The sequence below is a fragment of the Eurosta solidaginis genome, chromosome 1 (assembly GCF_040869045.1).
Source record: "Eurosta solidaginis isolate ZX-2024a chromosome 1, ASM4086904v1, whole genome shotgun sequence".
Lineage (NCBI taxonomy): Eukaryota > Metazoa > Arthropoda > Insecta > Diptera > Tephritidae > Eurosta > Eurosta solidaginis.
In genome coordinates, this window is record NC_090319.1 from 49,590,652 (window position 1) to 49,608,140 (window position 17,489).

General features: G+C 38.6%; 1 protein-coding gene across 1 annotated transcript; it reads right to left on the reverse strand.

Annotated features, from left to right (window-relative positions):
- Positions 1–541: 541 nt before the first annotated feature.
- LOC137238984 (RNA-binding protein 42) lies at positions 542–1,802 on the reverse strand. The gene has a single exon (XM_067763965.1). It carries the CDS (start codon positions 1,748–1,750, stop codon positions 788–790), a length of 963 nt encoding a protein of 320 aa, XP_067620066.1. The 5' UTR covers positions 1,751–1,802; the 3' UTR covers positions 542–787.
- Between the last annotated feature and the right edge of the window lie 15,687 nt (positions 1,803–17,489).

A 17,489-nucleotide genomic window follows, 5' to 3' on the forward strand; every position in this document is an offset into this window, starting at 1 on the left:
CTAGTTGAGGGGTCGACTGCTAATACGCTACCAAAAATATCGAGAGAGGTGTCAAACGACGCGTATTAATCTCGAGAACAATAATCCGATGGCGGAAAAGAAAAATTTTATCTCTGTCCGGAGATATTTGCATTTGAAGTTGGCGATTTCCATGTGGTTGTTGTTGTGTTTATACCCCCAAAAAAATTGTGCATCACCGTGGCGGTAGCCACCCGGACTTGGCATGGCGTAGCCCAAGGTTATTTTTTATAATCGCGGCCGAAGGCCGCCAACGCAGAAAGGTGTTCTGCGCAAAAATACTATGGATCCGACCCCCGGTTTCGGAGGTACCCGCGGGTCTTTTTTCGGTTTTTCGTTAATATCTTTTGAACGCGTTAAAATTTTTATTTTCCGCCTTCGGATTATTAATACTGATGTCAAGACGCGTCGTTTGACACCTCTCTCGATATTTTTGGTAGCGTATTAGCAGTCGACCCCTCAACTAGACTATTACCCAGCACTGCTACAGAAGAAGATACCTCAACTTCAAAAACAAGAAAAATTCCGAAACGATTAAACTATATTTTTGAATTAACTAGGCCATAATTTGTACAATCTATGACTTCCTTAACAAATGTCAATATGTCTGCTTTAATTTTTGTCAAACTTTTGATTTCATAATTGCATTGACCGAGTATCGATTAACATATGTACGTATTTTAGGTTGTCAAAACTTATATTAGTTTTTTTTTTAGTTTCCTAATCATTTATGTATAGTATATACCGAAATATTCGTAACTATTTTAATTTAGGAATTAAAAGACTGCAGTAGTAATTGTTTCTCTCGCTCTTTTTTCTTTACAACATCCAAACTGCGTTGCCTCCATGTACTTTTACGCAACTTAATTGGTCTGCTACCTACATAACGCCCATCCATTTCTTTCATAGCACGTATAAAATCAGCGGGTTCACGAAAACTTACAAAACCAAATCCCTTACTCTTACCAGTCCGCTTATCACGCACAACACGTGCTCTTTGAAATGATGGATACTTATTAAAAGTACGTGTCAAGACTTCGTCATTTACATCATTTCCCAAATCACCGCAAAATATACGAAAATCATCATCAGGCCAATCGGCAAGTGAAGAATCTTCCCATACGGAACCACCAGCTACGCGTATCGTTTTACGATCTTTCTTCTTACGTTCAGTTGTTTGAAATGATTGCAATGCAGATGATGCACGTGCAGCTTTAATAGCTTCTTCAGCTATTGGATTCGGGCCAGATTTTTCTGCTTTCAATTTCTTTAATTTTTGTGTTACATCAAATTGTATCGCATTGATATCGATGTGCGGTGTTGTTGGTACATTAACAGACTGTCGACTTTGGTAAAGCTTTGGTGCACTACTTACAACAACTGGTGTTGCTGTTATGGTAGCAGATCCTATTTGTTTTGAGTTAATGGCGCCATTTGCTTGCGTTGGCACAAAAGTTGGCATAAAAGCTGGCGGCGGTATTGGTGGTGGTGGAATTGGTGCACGTTGAGCTTGTTGTGCTGTTGTGGCCGAGTTTGTTGTAGAACTGGCGCTTAATGTAGTCGTATGTGGCTGTTGTAATTTTTGCTGAACTTGACTGTAGGTATTAGCCGCAATAATAGGTCGGACTTGACTTGGAACAAACAGATTACGTATAGGCTGTGTCGCTGGCTTAGATATTTCTGCTTCGAACCGCGACAACTCATCCTCGATTTGCTTACGTTTGGTACCCATTTTTTATGGTACAAAAGGCGTCTAATCAAAATACAAATACTCCGTTTGACAGTTTAATATAATAGCAGAGAATAACCTTTTCTATCGATTCAGCCCATTTATCGACTTTCATTCAGTAGTGAAGAATTATTCTGGAATTTTCGCAAACTAAAGCTGGAGACATTGGTGCTTTATCGGTAACCGTATCGGTAACCTTTTAACAGCTGATTCGACCAACCTTATGAGAATTAATGCAATCGATTATTGGTGCCGCTAAGGTCGTAACCGTATCGTAGCCAACCAATTGGGTTTTGGTTTAAGCCGTGGTTACTCACGAACGTACGTAGAAAAAACGTGTCAGCTGACACGACCCATCTTATGAGTGTGCAATGTAAACGAAAACTCACCGACGTGCAACGCCCGTACGTACGTAGCCCGGAACGTAGAAATCAAAACAATTTTGATTTTTTCCGTAAGAACGTGCCAGCTGATCGCTCTCTCACTAGACAGAGTTGCCTAGTAAACTTTTGTGCGCTAATTTTTGACCGTTTGCAATTTTATGCAAAAACGCCTAATTAAAGTTTGAAAAATTGTGAAAATAATTTAGAAAAATGGTTCTTTTAGAAAGAACTTATTTGTACAAATTTGTGCTAAAATATGTACATTTTAAGTCGAAAAGTATATCATAAGCAATGGAAGAGCTCTTGGTATTGTTAGGATCTGCTGCTACGGTCTACGGTTACGGTCCACTTGGGAGCGTTTTCGCACGAACACACCTAGTGATGGGGCGAAAGTTGCGATAAAAAGTATCGGAAAACAAGAAAAAAAACAGACCGGCCATCACTAGAGAAAATAAAATTAAAGAAAAAAAAAACTTTTTTAAAAATAAGCTTTTATTATTTTGGTTAATAAAATTAACTAAAAAGTAAACAATAAATTGACTCTAAAGAAATATAACACTTTATAAGTACATTGTAAGCTTAAACGATAATTAGGCTTTTTCGTCTGCGACAAAAAAATTCCATATCGTACATAATTATATATTTTTAACATTAAAACTTTACACCTAAATTATTAAAGCTTACAGTTTATATCACAGTCCAAGTTGTACTAATAAAAACGTGTTAAATTTTGATGGTATAATTAAGAACATTTAGGATCTCATTTTCTTGCTATCGCAATGTAACACGCTTTTATTAGAACAATTAGGACTGTGATATAAACTGTAAGCTTTAATAATTTAGGTGTAAAGTTTTAATGTTAAAAATATATAATTATGTACGATATAGAATTTTTTTGTCGCAGACGAAAAAGCCTAATTATCGTTTAAGCTTACAATGAACTTATAAAGTGTTATATTTCTTTAGAGTCAATTTATTGTTTACTTTTTAGTTAATTTTATTAACCAAAATAATAAAAGCTTATTTTTAAAAAAGTTTTTTTTTTCTTTAATTTTATTTTTTACTTTTTAGTTCCTTTTATTAACAAGTAATAGAAGCTTGTTCTTAGAAAAGCCTTTTTCTTAAATTTAATTTAAATATGAAAATTTTTTTAATTTTTAGTAGGGTAAAATATTGTTTTAATTAGTTACGTAAACTTTACTTAGCTATTTGTAACGTTTCTCATTCTATCCATTTCTTTTAATGCATCAACATTACAGGGTTTCTTCGAAGTCAACTTTGAACAGTCAAGTTCTTCGATTCGAATACCTGCTAAAGACCTAACTCGGCTTTTGACAGAGAGCACATATAAAATTGTGTCAAACAGCGTTAACTAACTTAAAATCATATTTTATTGTGACTTGGCCTATGTGGCGTTCAGTTTACAACTACTCATTGCAGATCTTTGCTCTGTGTGTTAAATCTGTTTTAAAATAATAGCCGTATTTTTTTTTTTACACGTAAACGTCTATACGCTTATAATTTATATGGACTGCTAAGCGCCAAACTTTAAATACACCTCTGAAGTTGCTGCGCATAAAATATGTACTAATAAATTCCAATACGCATTATACGCAGATGTAACTGAAATATGTGTTTTTGTTTCACCCCCTACACTAATTCTATGTATTCTATATGTGTCCACAATTCATCGCAACTGATTTAGCTATATGTTATACACAGGCATACAACAGAGGGTCGTGTCTCCGCTTTTCGGTACACGCTGTAGCTGGAGCTAGTTGTTTAACAACACGGCTAATATTCCAACTTTCGCTTAGCTAAAATTCTATCGCCAAAAATCTGTAAAACAAAATCAAGTGCGCAGAAAAGTATGCAACACTTACCGATAAGAGCCTAACCGCGTTAGCGTTCGTTGTATCACAGAATTTTTACACTTTGAAAATGACGGCTGTTGTTTGCAAGGTTGCATTCCTTTGAGTGTTCGTTTTCACCATCTGGATTAACAAAGTCATGAGCCTGGGCATTCGCGCAATTTTAGTGATGTAAATTGCATGGCGCCAGCGCCAATGCGGTGCCAGCTCAATGGTAGCTCATTGACGAAATGACTCCAAGCGAATTTTTGACTCTACTTAGTAGTGACTGCGTAGTACATTTTACTTGCGCTATTGAGTGAAACGACTTTTGTGTGTCAGGCACGAATTTGGTGTTATTGGCGCTACTGGCAATGATGACACTGAGTTGTTGACGGTAGCGCTGGTAGTTCAGATTTTGAATCAGAGAAAGAATTGATGACCAGTGTAAATTATTATAGCTTTGGCCGTGTAAATTATTATGGTGTATTTGTATATTTTAGATTTAATGCACAATTAATATGTGTGTGTTTGAGCGGTCAAATAATAACAGTAGTATTGCTAAAGTGCTGCTTAGTTCATGGAATGTCGCTAATTTCCTAGCGATGATCATCAGATTGTCAATATTTCGTTCAACGGACGCGCGAAATTGCCACATCTGCTCAAATTTTCCAAGATTTTCCATTCTTGATTTAACTTAAGCTGTTATGCCAATATTTTTCAGCCAGCTTTTTTCAAATAGGTAATTTTTCCAAAAGCAAAATAAATTACAGAAAAGATTACAGAGTTAAACACCTTAAAAATTCAGCTATGTTGGTTATACACAGAAATACAACAGAGGGTTGTGTCTCCGCTTTTCGCAAGCGTTGAGATTCACCACGCGTGATACGCATGATTCACCACGTCCAAATATCACAATCTGTTGATAGGTACCGGCGGGTTTGTATGGGACTTAGGCTGTTATGCCAAAGTAAATACAAATCTTTACCGATAACTGTGTTATCGATTAATTTATCGAATTCTAACAAAGTAATATTGCATTGTCATCGGAGTTATACATGTGTGCAAAATTTCAGCTCAATCGGACACCGGGAAGTGTATCAAATTTAATTTGCAAGATTCCATTACAGACAACAAAAGTGAAACTAAATAAAAGCTTATAAAATAGGAATGAGTTTCCGGAAAAAAGTGTGATTGGCTGCAGCTAAAATTGTGGCGGCCTGGCGATATAAAAAAAAGGGATCGTGTAACATCGGTTGACACAACTTCAATAGCAAGGCGCCAACTGCTTTATTAACATTATTGCTACGTCAACTAGCAACTAGAACCAAAAGACTGCAACGAGGAATTTCAGGCCCAACTACCAGAAGAATAAACAATTGGGAATAAAACTTATCACGGTGGTGTCGTGTTGACACAAGCGCAACGTATATAATATCTAGTGAAGTACGTCGGCGTTTCACAGCCACACTTAGTGAGGAAGGTGTTAGTGATTCCGATACGGATTCGGACGGCACTGAGCTAAATGTTGATGAGAACCACGAAGTACCCTACCACCTTCGGAAAAGCGTCCGACCACCAATTCCGCCTCCAGGGCCAGCAGTACGCTGCCGCGTAACACAACTAACGTCAAAATGGCCACGTCATCCAGATCGTAAAGGCCAGCACGAAGCTTTATCGCCACCAGGTTCATTCGATTACCTTGGACCAGAGCGCAACAACCACCAACAGTACCAACACGGCGCGCCCGAGACCGCGCACCACAACCAACAACAGCGTCGGCTTCACCGGCAAAGTCACCTTCACCAGCGACAACACGCCGGCTGAGACCTATAGTACGTACTCTGTCGGCCATGTAAGTACCAGCAAGGTATAACTTTAGATATAATTACCCTACAAAAAATTCTGGTCACGAAACTTACCCACGCCCATGCAAATGTGACTAGGAATATAACCTATGACTGTATAATAACTAGTCAAACGGCGTGAAATGACGAGAGCATTTTTGCAGGGTAGTTAAAAGAACTTCCAAGTGGTACTTAGAGGGTTTTATACAGCCCGGGTAAACCATTCGACAAGGATCGATCTTTTTTTCGTCAAAATCATGACATTTTTTAAGAATTATCAACATAAAAGATGAAAGGATATTTTAAATTATTATAGAAAAAAAAAGTTACACATAAATGATTTCCACTATTTAAGTTTAGCTTGTATTAATTATCTAACACTTATGTTTTGCAACTTGACAAGATATTAAAGAATGCAACAACAGTTTAATATGCAAAATTATTTACACATTTTAAAAGGGTTGTTCACAAATAAACAGGCAGTTTTGTCTCAGTCACTAATTCCAACATACGCCGTTTATTTGAGAATGCATCTTATATACATTATATTGAACATAACTCTTTAAATATAACTAAAATTGTATTCAGCAATTTACGAGTATAATTCCATTTACCTAATACCTACCTAAGCATTAGCTTTACAAAAAAAATAAAAGGCATACATTTTTTTTTTTATCATTTTAAGAATATATTTTGTCGCGTAAAAATGTTTGAAGTTAGCCCTATAAATTTTATTGATAATAAGCCGTCGCTATCACGTGAAACATTTTAGCGATTCATTTTTGGGAGCCCAACCATAAATTTAAAGAATTTTTTTTTTGCGACAGCAGCCATTCGTCGATTATGCACGAATTGGCAAAAGGATTTTGAATTAAATTTTTTTTCTTATATCTTACAAATGCAATATATATATATATACATATGAATCCCTATTGCCGGCAATATCTTTCGAACAACAAGACGAAAGTAATCTACGTGCACGTAATACATATTGCTATCGCAATTTCATCCTTATTGCTTTTGTAAACACTCTTCTTGGTACATATTAGATATTATTATCATTATACTATTCGCACTAGCATTATACCAATTTGATATTAGGTTACCCGCAAAATAAGTTCTACTATAACATCATAATAATTTTTGTAAGTGAAAAAAAAGAAAACAGATAATAAGTGATTATCATAACAATGTACTTTAAGTGCAACCCCTTATGATAATAACCAAAACAGAACTTTATATATATATTTTTTGTAAATTTTATTTGCCGGCTTGAGGTCTGATGTTTTGACAAATAAAACACAGATGTTTTAAATTTTTTACCAATATATTTCGGTTATGCACGATAACCGTCATCAGGGTGAACTATAAACAAACAGAACATAAAATAACATATAATTTACATCAAACAACAATTAACAATTAATAACAAAACTTCTTAAACATTGAAAACATACATTTTTGACACGTCTTTCCCTTTGTACGTGGAGTTGTTAACTATTTTGGTTTTTTATTAGATGCCTATAGGAGAGCGCGGTGTTTGCTACATCTGTTTTGTAGTTAATTCTTGTGTTAGTTGGTGTGTTTAGTATATGTAGCATTTCCAGTGTGAATCTCTTTCCATATTGTTGTTATTGTTGAAGTACTATTGTTTTTTCGAAATTCGGGCAGTGCTTTCTCGTTGCACAATGGGTCATAAGTGCGGTTTTTTGGCTATTTATATTTAAATCATTGCAATATTTAAAATCTGATTTATGTTGTGCTAATCGAGTCTTTAATTTAGATATAGTTGTTCCAACATATACTTTGTTGCATAATTCTTTGTCGTTTCCGTTACACGGGATTTGATAAATAATGTTGCTTTTTTCCATTTGCGGTATTTTCGATTTCGTTTGGTTAACCATACTTTTTAAAGTGCTCATAGGCTTGTGTGCTATTTTAATATCTTCTTTATTATAGATGTCAGATGTTGATAGGCGCTCAGATAATTTAGGTACATAAGTTAACGACTTGAATATTTTCGGGTTTTCCTCTCTACGTTGACTATTTGGTGATTTATATCTTTTTAAAAGAGTTTTTATAATTTTATCAGGAAAATCATTGGCTTTTAACAATATCTTTATTTCATTTTCTATGTCCTTATGGTAAGTGTCATCTGTAATATTCATCATTCGTCTTATACAGCCCATTGCCGTATTTATGATCATGTTTTTGGGATGTTTAGAATAATAATTTATAATTCTACCCGATGTTATGGACTTCTTATACCACATTAACTTCAGTTGATTTCCTCGTCGTATTACTATTGAATCTAGATAGGGTAATTTTCCGTCGTCCTCGAGTTCCATAGTGAATTTAATATTTTTGTCAGAAGAATTTAGTGCGTCAAGTATGTTTTGTACCTCGTTTTCATTGATTATTGCAAAAAGATCGTCCACGTATTTAGTTAATAATCTTGGTTTTCGTGCTAATTTGTTCATCGCATTGTCCAACAGTTCTTCCATTACAATATCTGCAATTATTGGGGAGGTTGGTGATCCCATCGGTAATCCTTTTAGTTGTGTATATATTGTTTCATTATATTTAAAATACCGATTATCTTTAATGCAGAACTTTAATATTTCTATGAACATTTTCTTAGGTATTTTCGTATATTTTTCTATTGTTGTCCACTTATTTCTTATTATGTCAAGTGCTAGATGTGTCGGTATACTAGGGAACAATGAAACTGCGTCAAAGGATATCATCTTTTCATCGTCATAAATATAAGAGTTATTGATCTTTTCTTTAAAGTCTTGTGTGTGCTTTATATTATATAATGAACTGGTGGTGACGTTTTTTAAAATATCTGCAACGTATTTGCAGAGTGCGTGTGCTGGTGATCCCGTGGCCGAGCATATCGGTCTTAATGGTGTTCCTTCCTTGTGGATTTTCGGCAATCCATATATCCGTGGTGGTAGTGCCGTTGTAGTCGTAAGTTTATTTAGAATTCGGCAATCCATATATCCGTGGTGGTAGTGCCGTTGTAGTCGTAAGTTTATTTAGAAATAAACTTACGACTACAACGGCACTACCACCACGGATATATGGATTGCCGAAAATCCACAAGGAAGGAACACCATTTAGAAATAAACTTACGACTACAACGGCACTACCACCACGGATATATGGATTGCCGAAAATCCACAAGGAAGGAACACCATTAAGACCGATATGCTCGGCCACGGGATCACCAGCACACGCACTCTGCAAATACGTTGCAGATATTTTAAAAAACGTCACCACCAGTTCATTATATAATATAAAGCACACACAAGACTTTAAATAAAAGATCAATAACTCTTATATTTATGACGATGAAAAGATGATATCCTTTGACGCAGTTTCATTGTTCCCTAGTATACCGACACATCTAGCACTTGACATAATAAGAAATAAGTGGACAACAATAGAAAAATATACGAAAATACCTAAGAAAATGTTCATAGAAATATTAAAGTTCTGCATTAAAGATAATCGGTATTTTAAATATAATGAAACAATATATACACAACTAAAAGGATTACCGATGGGATCACCAACCTCCCCAATAATTGCAGATATTGTAATGGAAGAACTGTTGGACAATGCGATGAACAAATTAGCACGAAAACCAAGATTATTAACTAAATACGTGGACGATCTTTTTGCAATAATCACTGAAAACGAGGTACAAAAATACTTGACGCACTAAATTCTTTTGACAAAAATATTAAATTCACTACGGAACTCGAGGACGACGGCAGTCGGTTCTATGTACCGGAGCGACTCGGGATTTTTCCCGACCAAGGACTGTCATTTCAGTGTGACCCCATTTAATTTGTTTCGTCCCTCCCACAAATTGTCATCCTCCCAGCAGCTCCTTGCAGCAGGACTGCTACATATTCTCTTACTCCGGGAAGGTATCGAACCCAATCCGGGTCCGTCTCCTGACCCCGGTCATGAGAAATGGTTTTGCTGCATTTGCCAGAAAAGAATCTTTTTAGGACGGTCATACTCTGTTCAGTGTGTCTCGTGCAAGGGATGGTTGCATCGGACAGGTTGTTCTGGGCTTGATCCCAAAACCCGACGTCCACGTAACTTTTATAAATCTTTTGTGGCTCCTTGCTGCTCACGCCCAAGGGCGTCCCGTAGTCTACGCCTAAGCGTATTCGCACTACCTTCCAGCAGCTTCGCTGCTCAGCAAGCCACAACAAGTACCCGCTGCTGCTCGCGCCCCACGGCGCCAACAACTCAAACAGCTGATACCACTCATAACTACTACCTTCGTAGTAGAGCTGGTAGCAATGCTGAGCATCAGCCCCTGCCCCCGTCTTCTTCTCCCCCCCTCATTTCTGGCAGCAATCGTGCAGGTCAGGGAAACAGACTCTTAGTCCCTGCCTCCGTTTGCACCGTCTGCCAGCACAGAATATATAGGTATGCGACATCCGCTCAATGCAGCTCCTGCCTTGGGTGGTGCCACTTTCCTAGATGTTCTGGTCTCCGCGACGGCAACCCCCCGACGGGTTTCATCGCGCCATGTTGCCAGGTCGCAAACCCAAATCATCCGGGTACCCCAATGCTTGCCCAAGGGCGCCCAGTCCCAAGGCCACAACAGCAATTGCGTCCTGGCCTTCCACAACCTAGGCGTAGTCACCCCTCACTTACCCCTAGAGTGGCGGCGTCACCCCCCATGCACTTCAGAATTCTGCAGTTCAACTGTAATGGACTAACTGGGAAGATTACGGAGATAGTCGATTTCATGAAGCGGCACAACATCCGCATTGCTGCGATTCAAGAGACTAAACTCACGGCAAGATCTGCATTGCAGACCTGCTCTGGTTATAATGTCCACAGGAAAGACCGCGAGAGCGGAAATGGAGGCGGCCTCGCGTTTATTATACACCACTCTGTGCAATATCATATATTTGATCCTGGCATCGACCGCAGTGACAATGTCTTAGAACGTCAAGGCCTATCTGTCGGTCAGGCGATGCAAATCTAGAAATCATCAACATCTACATCCCTCCTGTCACCTGTTGCCCCAGTGGATACCGCCCTAATATCGAGGCCTTACTCACTGGCAACAATCGCATTATCTTAGGCGATTTCAATGCCCATCACGACCTATGGCATTCAAACTTGCGGGCGGACAGTAGGGGTGAGATGTTGGCGGATCAAATAGACGAAACGACGTTCTGCACAATAAACGGAGACGCCCCCACACGTATGGTAGGAAGCTGTCATAGCTCGCCAGATGTCTCAATCGTAAGCGCAGAACTCGTAAACTGCGTCAACTGGCAGCCGATGGTAACATTGGCATCCGACCACCTGCCCATACTTATTTCGTTCGAGCGTACCGCCGACTTCATCGTCACCGAAAAACGCACTTTCATAAACTTCAAAAAAGGAAAGTGGGAAGAATATAAATCTGCAACAGACAGCAGCTTTGCTGCCCTCCCTATCCCGACTGATGCCCGCCAACGGGAGCGTGCCTTCCGTAAGGTCATTGAATCCGCCTCGGCACATTTCATTCCCGCCGGGAGAATTCCCGAAATCCGGCCCCACTTCCCGGCGGAGGCCGCGAGCTTAGCGAGGGAACGCGACCTTATAAGACAGCTTGATCCAGGCGACCCCCAAATAAGGGATATAAACCAACGCATCAGATTGCTTGTGGACGAACACAAGCGGGCGAAATGGGAAGAGCACCTAAGAGGTTGTAACCTCTCTACCGGTGTAGGTAAACTTTGGTCCACCGTAAAGTCCCTATCGAATCCGACTAAGCACAAAGACAAAGTTTCCATCGCCTTTGGCGATAAGGTGCTGTCGGATGCGAAAAAATGCGCGAGCGCTTTCTGCCGACAATATATAATGCATCCTACGGTCGACAAAGATAGACGGAGAGCCAATAGACACGCACATAAACACAAACTCAGCGCGTCACCAATTACCATCACCGCTAGAGAGGTTGAGGACGCCATTGGTCGCGCTAAACCATCCAAAGCAGTGGGCCCAGACGGCATAGCCATGCCGATGCTTAAAACCTAGGGAAAGAGGGTTTCAAATACTTAGCGCATGTCTTCAACCTGTCTCTTTCCACCTTTGTCATACCCGAGAAATGGAAAATGGCCAAGGTGGTCCCGCTACTAAAGCCTGGGAAACCAGCTAACGTAGGTGAGTCATATCGTCCGATATCTCTCCTATCGCCAGTGGCAAAGACGCTTGAAGCCATTTTGCTCCCTTATTTCCAAGCACATTTGCAGCTAGCCCCTCATCAGCATGGCTTCAGAAAACTCCATAGCACTACCTCCGCGCTAAATGTCATTAGCACCCAGATAAATTGCGGTTTGAATCAATATCCCCACCATAGAACAGTACTCGTAGCGTTAGACCTACCAAAAGCTTTTGATACGGTCAACCATGGCTCGTTACTGCAGGACCTGGAAGGGTCCACCCTTCCCCCATGTCTTAAAAGGTGGACCGCAAATTATCTGGCTGGTCGGAAGGCATCGGTGCAATTCAGAAACGAAACATCAAAACAAAGGAGAATTAAACAAGGGGTGCCACAGGGTGGTGTCCTATCCCCGCTTTTGTTTAATTTCTACATATCTAAGCTACCTTCACCACCGGAAGGAGTCACAATCGTTTCCCACGCCAATGACTGCACAATAATGGCCACAGGCCCAGGCCCAAAGATCGATGAGCTATGCAATAAAATAAACGGCTATCTCCCTGATCTCTCCAGTTTTTTCGCCTCGCGAAACCTGGCATTGTCACCGACTAAATCTTCCGCGACCTTATTTACAACATGGATGCCCCAAATGTCGACCATATTGAACATCCAAAATCTTGGGTGTGACGTTTGATCAGGATCTACACTTTGGTGCGCACGCAACCGCAATTGTTCCAAGAATTCAGAGCCGTAATAAAATCCTCAAATCCCTTGCTGGCAGTACCTGGGGAAAAGATAAAGAAACGCTCTTGACCACATACAAAGCAATTAGCCAGCCGATTACGTGCTACGCGTCACCCATATGGTCGCCAAGCCTAAAAACTACCCACTGGAAGAAACTACAGGCCTGCCAAAATACTGCTCTCAGAATCGCCACGGGCTGTCTTCTTATGTCCCCAGAACACCATCTGCATAATGAGGCGAGAATACTCCCCATCAGGGAGAGAAATGAGATGCTGACCAAACAGTTTCTGTTGAATACCCAGAAACCTGGGCACCCCAACAGACATCTGATTGACGAACCAGCACCGCCTAGGGGCCTAAGGAGTCATCTCCGTAAGCATTTTGAGGAAATACGGCACCTGAGAACCCAGCTGTACGAAGCGGAAAAACACAATCAGGTCCTTGGTGAACTCCATAGACAGGCGTCGGATCCTTATGTCGGGAATTGCCCGGTGAATCCAGTACTTGAAGAAAAATATCCAGAACTCGCAGAAGAGGAACGCATACTCCCCAGGGAAACGCGTGTCACTCTTGCTCAACTTCGTTCTGGATACTGTAACAGGTTAAACTCTTACCTATCCAGAATCAACCCCGACATACAAAATGTATGCCCTGCTTGCAATGTGTCCCCACATGACACCAACCATCTCTTTAATTGTAATGTGGAACCAACGCCTCTAACGCCCCTTTCCTTATGGTCCACCCCTGTTGAAACGGCAAGTTTCCTTGGACTCCCGTTAGAGGATATTGATGACAATTTGTGATCGGTCGCGGCTATTAGGTGGGACGAGCATTGCTACAACAACAACAACAACAACGAAGGAAAATTACCCTATCTAGATTCAATAGTAATACGACGAGGAAGTCAACTGAAGTTAATGTGGTATAAGAAGTCCATAACATCGGGTAGAATTATAAATTATTATTCTAAACATCCCAAAAACATGATCATAAATACGGCAATGGGCTATATAAGACGAATGATGAATATTACAGATGACACTTACCATAAGGACATAGAAAATGAAATAAAGATATTGTTAAAAGCCAATGATTTTCCTGATAAAATTATAAAAACTCTTTTAAAAAGATATAAATCACCAAATAGTCAACGTAGAGAGGAAAACCCGAAAATATTCAAGTCGTTAACTTATGTACCTAAATTATCTGAGCGCCTATCAACATCTGACATCTATAATAAAGAAGATATTAAAATAGCACACAAGCCTATGAGCACTTTAAAAAGTATGTTTAACCAAACGAAATCGAAAATACCGCAAATGGAAAAAAGCAACCTTATTTATCAAATCCCGTGTAACGGAAACGACAAAGAATTATGCAACAAAGTATATGTTGGAACAACTAAATCTAAATTAAAGACTCTATTAGCACAACATAAATCAGATTTTAAATATTGCAATGATTTAAATATAAATAACCAAAAAACCGCACTTATGACCCATTGTGCAACGAGAAAGCACTGCCCGAATTTCGAAAAAACAATAATACTTCAACAAGAACAACAATATGGAAAGAGATTCACACTGGAAATGCTACATATACTAAACACACCAACTAACACAAGAATTAACTACAAAACAGATGTAGCAAACACCGCGCTCTCCTATAGGCATCTAATAAAAAACCAAAATAGTTAACAACTCCACGTACAAAGGGAAAGACGTGTCAAAAATGTATGTTTTCAATGTTTAAGAAGTTTTGTTATTAATTGTTAATTGTTGTTTGATGTAAATTATATGTTATTTTATGTTCTGTTTGTTTATAGTTCACCCTGAGGACGGTTATCGTGCATAACCGAAATATATTGGTAAAAAATTTAAAACATCTGTGTTTTATTTGTCAAAACATCAGACCTCAAGCCGGCAAATAAAATTTATGAAATAGAAAGGTCGCCAAACTATTATTTATATATTTTTTGTTAACCAAACATAAGCAAATTATTTGAACACCTTTGTTGTTAGAGAGTATGGTTTATATTAGAATTTAGCTAATAATTCAATGACTTTTCAGAGAAAAAGTTTAAGGCATTAATAATGAGTATTGAATAAAAATTGTATTTATAATGGGAATGCTGACGTCGCCCTTTATTTAGAAGGCATAGGGTAAAACAGGTAAGGGGCCACCGAAAAATAGGTGCGTCGGTGGGCATGGAGTTTGAGGGTGGGCATAGCACCGGGCGTCTCAACACCACCCGCGGCGCCCCTTTATATATTCGGCCCTTTTCCCTTTCTTTTACTTTTCAGCTTTTTTTTTGTTCTTTTGAATTTCAGCTTTAGTAACCGGCCGTGTCCGGTTCGGTAATTTTTTTTGCGTTTAATTTTTTTTTAAGTTTTTTGAATGTTAACGGTCTGTCCGTGACATCCGGTTCGGCCGGATGTTGTTTTATTTTGAATTATAAGCGTTTTGAGTCGTCTCTGCGCTTCTGTCAGTTTATTTTAAATTTGACAGCTGCTAGTTTGATAGGCATGATACGAACTTTTTTCTGTTTATGGCGCAGGAAAAATAAGGTTGGCAAGGACCCGCCCAGCCGACAATGACTAGCCACTGTGCACCACCACATCATGCCGACCGCCTTCCTTACTGCTTCCACCGAAAATGCGAATCCATAACAGTATATTTGATGCAGCCATCCAGAAATTGAGCAAGGAGTTTTTAAGAAGGCTTAAATAGATTTTGGCATATGACGAAAGACGAATTCAACTCGAGTTGTCCGCCATAAAATTGCTTTGCTGAGTGGAAGAAAACTCCAACGGATTTGTGTTATCCCGCCGTCTGCTTTTTATGCTCCTTTGTCGATGTTGCTGTGGCACCAATTCATTATTAATTTTAGTCAATTCCATATGAAATGTAATATTGTGTATTGTTCATATTTTATTTCTAAATTTTAAACAAACTCGCAGTAATAATTAAACTTTTCAATTTCTTAAACAAAAATAGAAATGCGCAACAAAACAGCTGACTTCAAAAATTCGAATTTCCCATTCCCCAATTATTCTTCTCCCTAGGAGAACAGAATTGGAGGAATTTTTCCGCGGGTATAAAAAAATCCGCGAGAACAAAATTCCGCGAGAATATTTAGGATTGGTCTGATTATGAATGTGAGTGAGAAGAAGATTTCTCTGCCATTACTTAGAATTTTTTTTTTATTAAATTAAGGGGAATGCTTCGAAATAGTTAAATCAATTTGGTTCTTTTAAGAAAGAACACTTATTTGTACAAATGTATGCTACCGCAATATTCTTTATTTTAAGTAGAAAAGTACATCATTAGCAACGGAAGAGCTCTTGGCATATTCGATGCAGCCATCCAGAAATTGCGCAGGGATTTTTTAAGAAGGCTAAAATAGATTTTGGCATATAATGAAATACGAATTCAACTCGACTTGGCCACCAGAAAGTTGCTGTGCTGAATGGATTTGTGTCATCTCGCCACCTTCTTCTTCTTAAGCTCCTCTGTTGATGTTGCTGTGGCATTAATTCATTACTCATTTCAGTGAATATCATATGAAATGCAATACTGTGCATTGTTTATACTTTATTTCACAAAATAAGAAATGCGCAACGAAATTTCAATTGACAAAACAGCTGACTTCGAAAATTCGAAATTCCTATTCCTTAATTATTGTTCTCCCTAGGAGAAAAGAATTGGAGGAATTTTTCCGCGAGAACAAAATTCTGGGGGAATATTTAGAATTGGGCTGAATATCTTTTAATAGACTCAAAATTTTGTTTTCCGTTTTCCGATTCGTGATCCTGGTGCCAAAATGCATCATGACACCCCCTCGATATTTTTGGACGTGTACTAAGAGTGTCATGTTTCCGTATAGAAGTGCCCAAATTTTCTACCACTACACTGGTGGTAATGTATGAATAAATATTGACGCATAGTCATAAGCAAATTAAAATAAGTTTTATATTTACAGCCTCATTCTGTTTGGCGATATCGTCTCCAAAACGATCATCGTTCGTGTGTTCGTATTATGAATTGCAATACGATAGACAAACCGATAACAGCTGACTGTTACGTAAAGCGCCAAATACACGACACGAACATTTCCGCGAACATTCCCGTTATGTCATGTTTCTGCGACCTTTTCTGTCGTGTATGGTGGTGTTTGCCAGTTCGCGCAAATGTTCGCCAAAAATCAAAATATTTTAATTTTTGGCGAATATTTGCGCGAACTGTTCGTGCATGTATGGCGAAATAGCTCATAATCGTAGTAATTTCTGAACGGAACAGACGTGCGGGGAAAAGTAAAATGGACAATAAAAAATTTCTGAGTGAATTTATTGAAATGTATAAATCTTTGCCATCATTGTGGAAAGTAAGAAGCAAAGATTATTGTAATAGAATTAAAAAGAATAATGATTATGGCAAAATTTTTTGTAAAAGTTGGTCAAATGTTGCCTTGCTCAAACGAACATTAAACCATTATTTGCACCAAATTCTTTTTTTGCGATCTTATCTCTTTTTTTTACGCTTAATTGCCACAGCGAGCAATATTGCTGCAGCACAATTGTTGTCCGTATTCATCGCTGTCTGAAAGAGAACTAAAGTTCGGCCAAAAGTTCGTATCATGGCGGAACGATACAAGGTGGCAGCATGGTGACATACCTGCAAACATAAATAAAAATTCCATGTACTTTGTTTTTGTAAATTCGATGACAA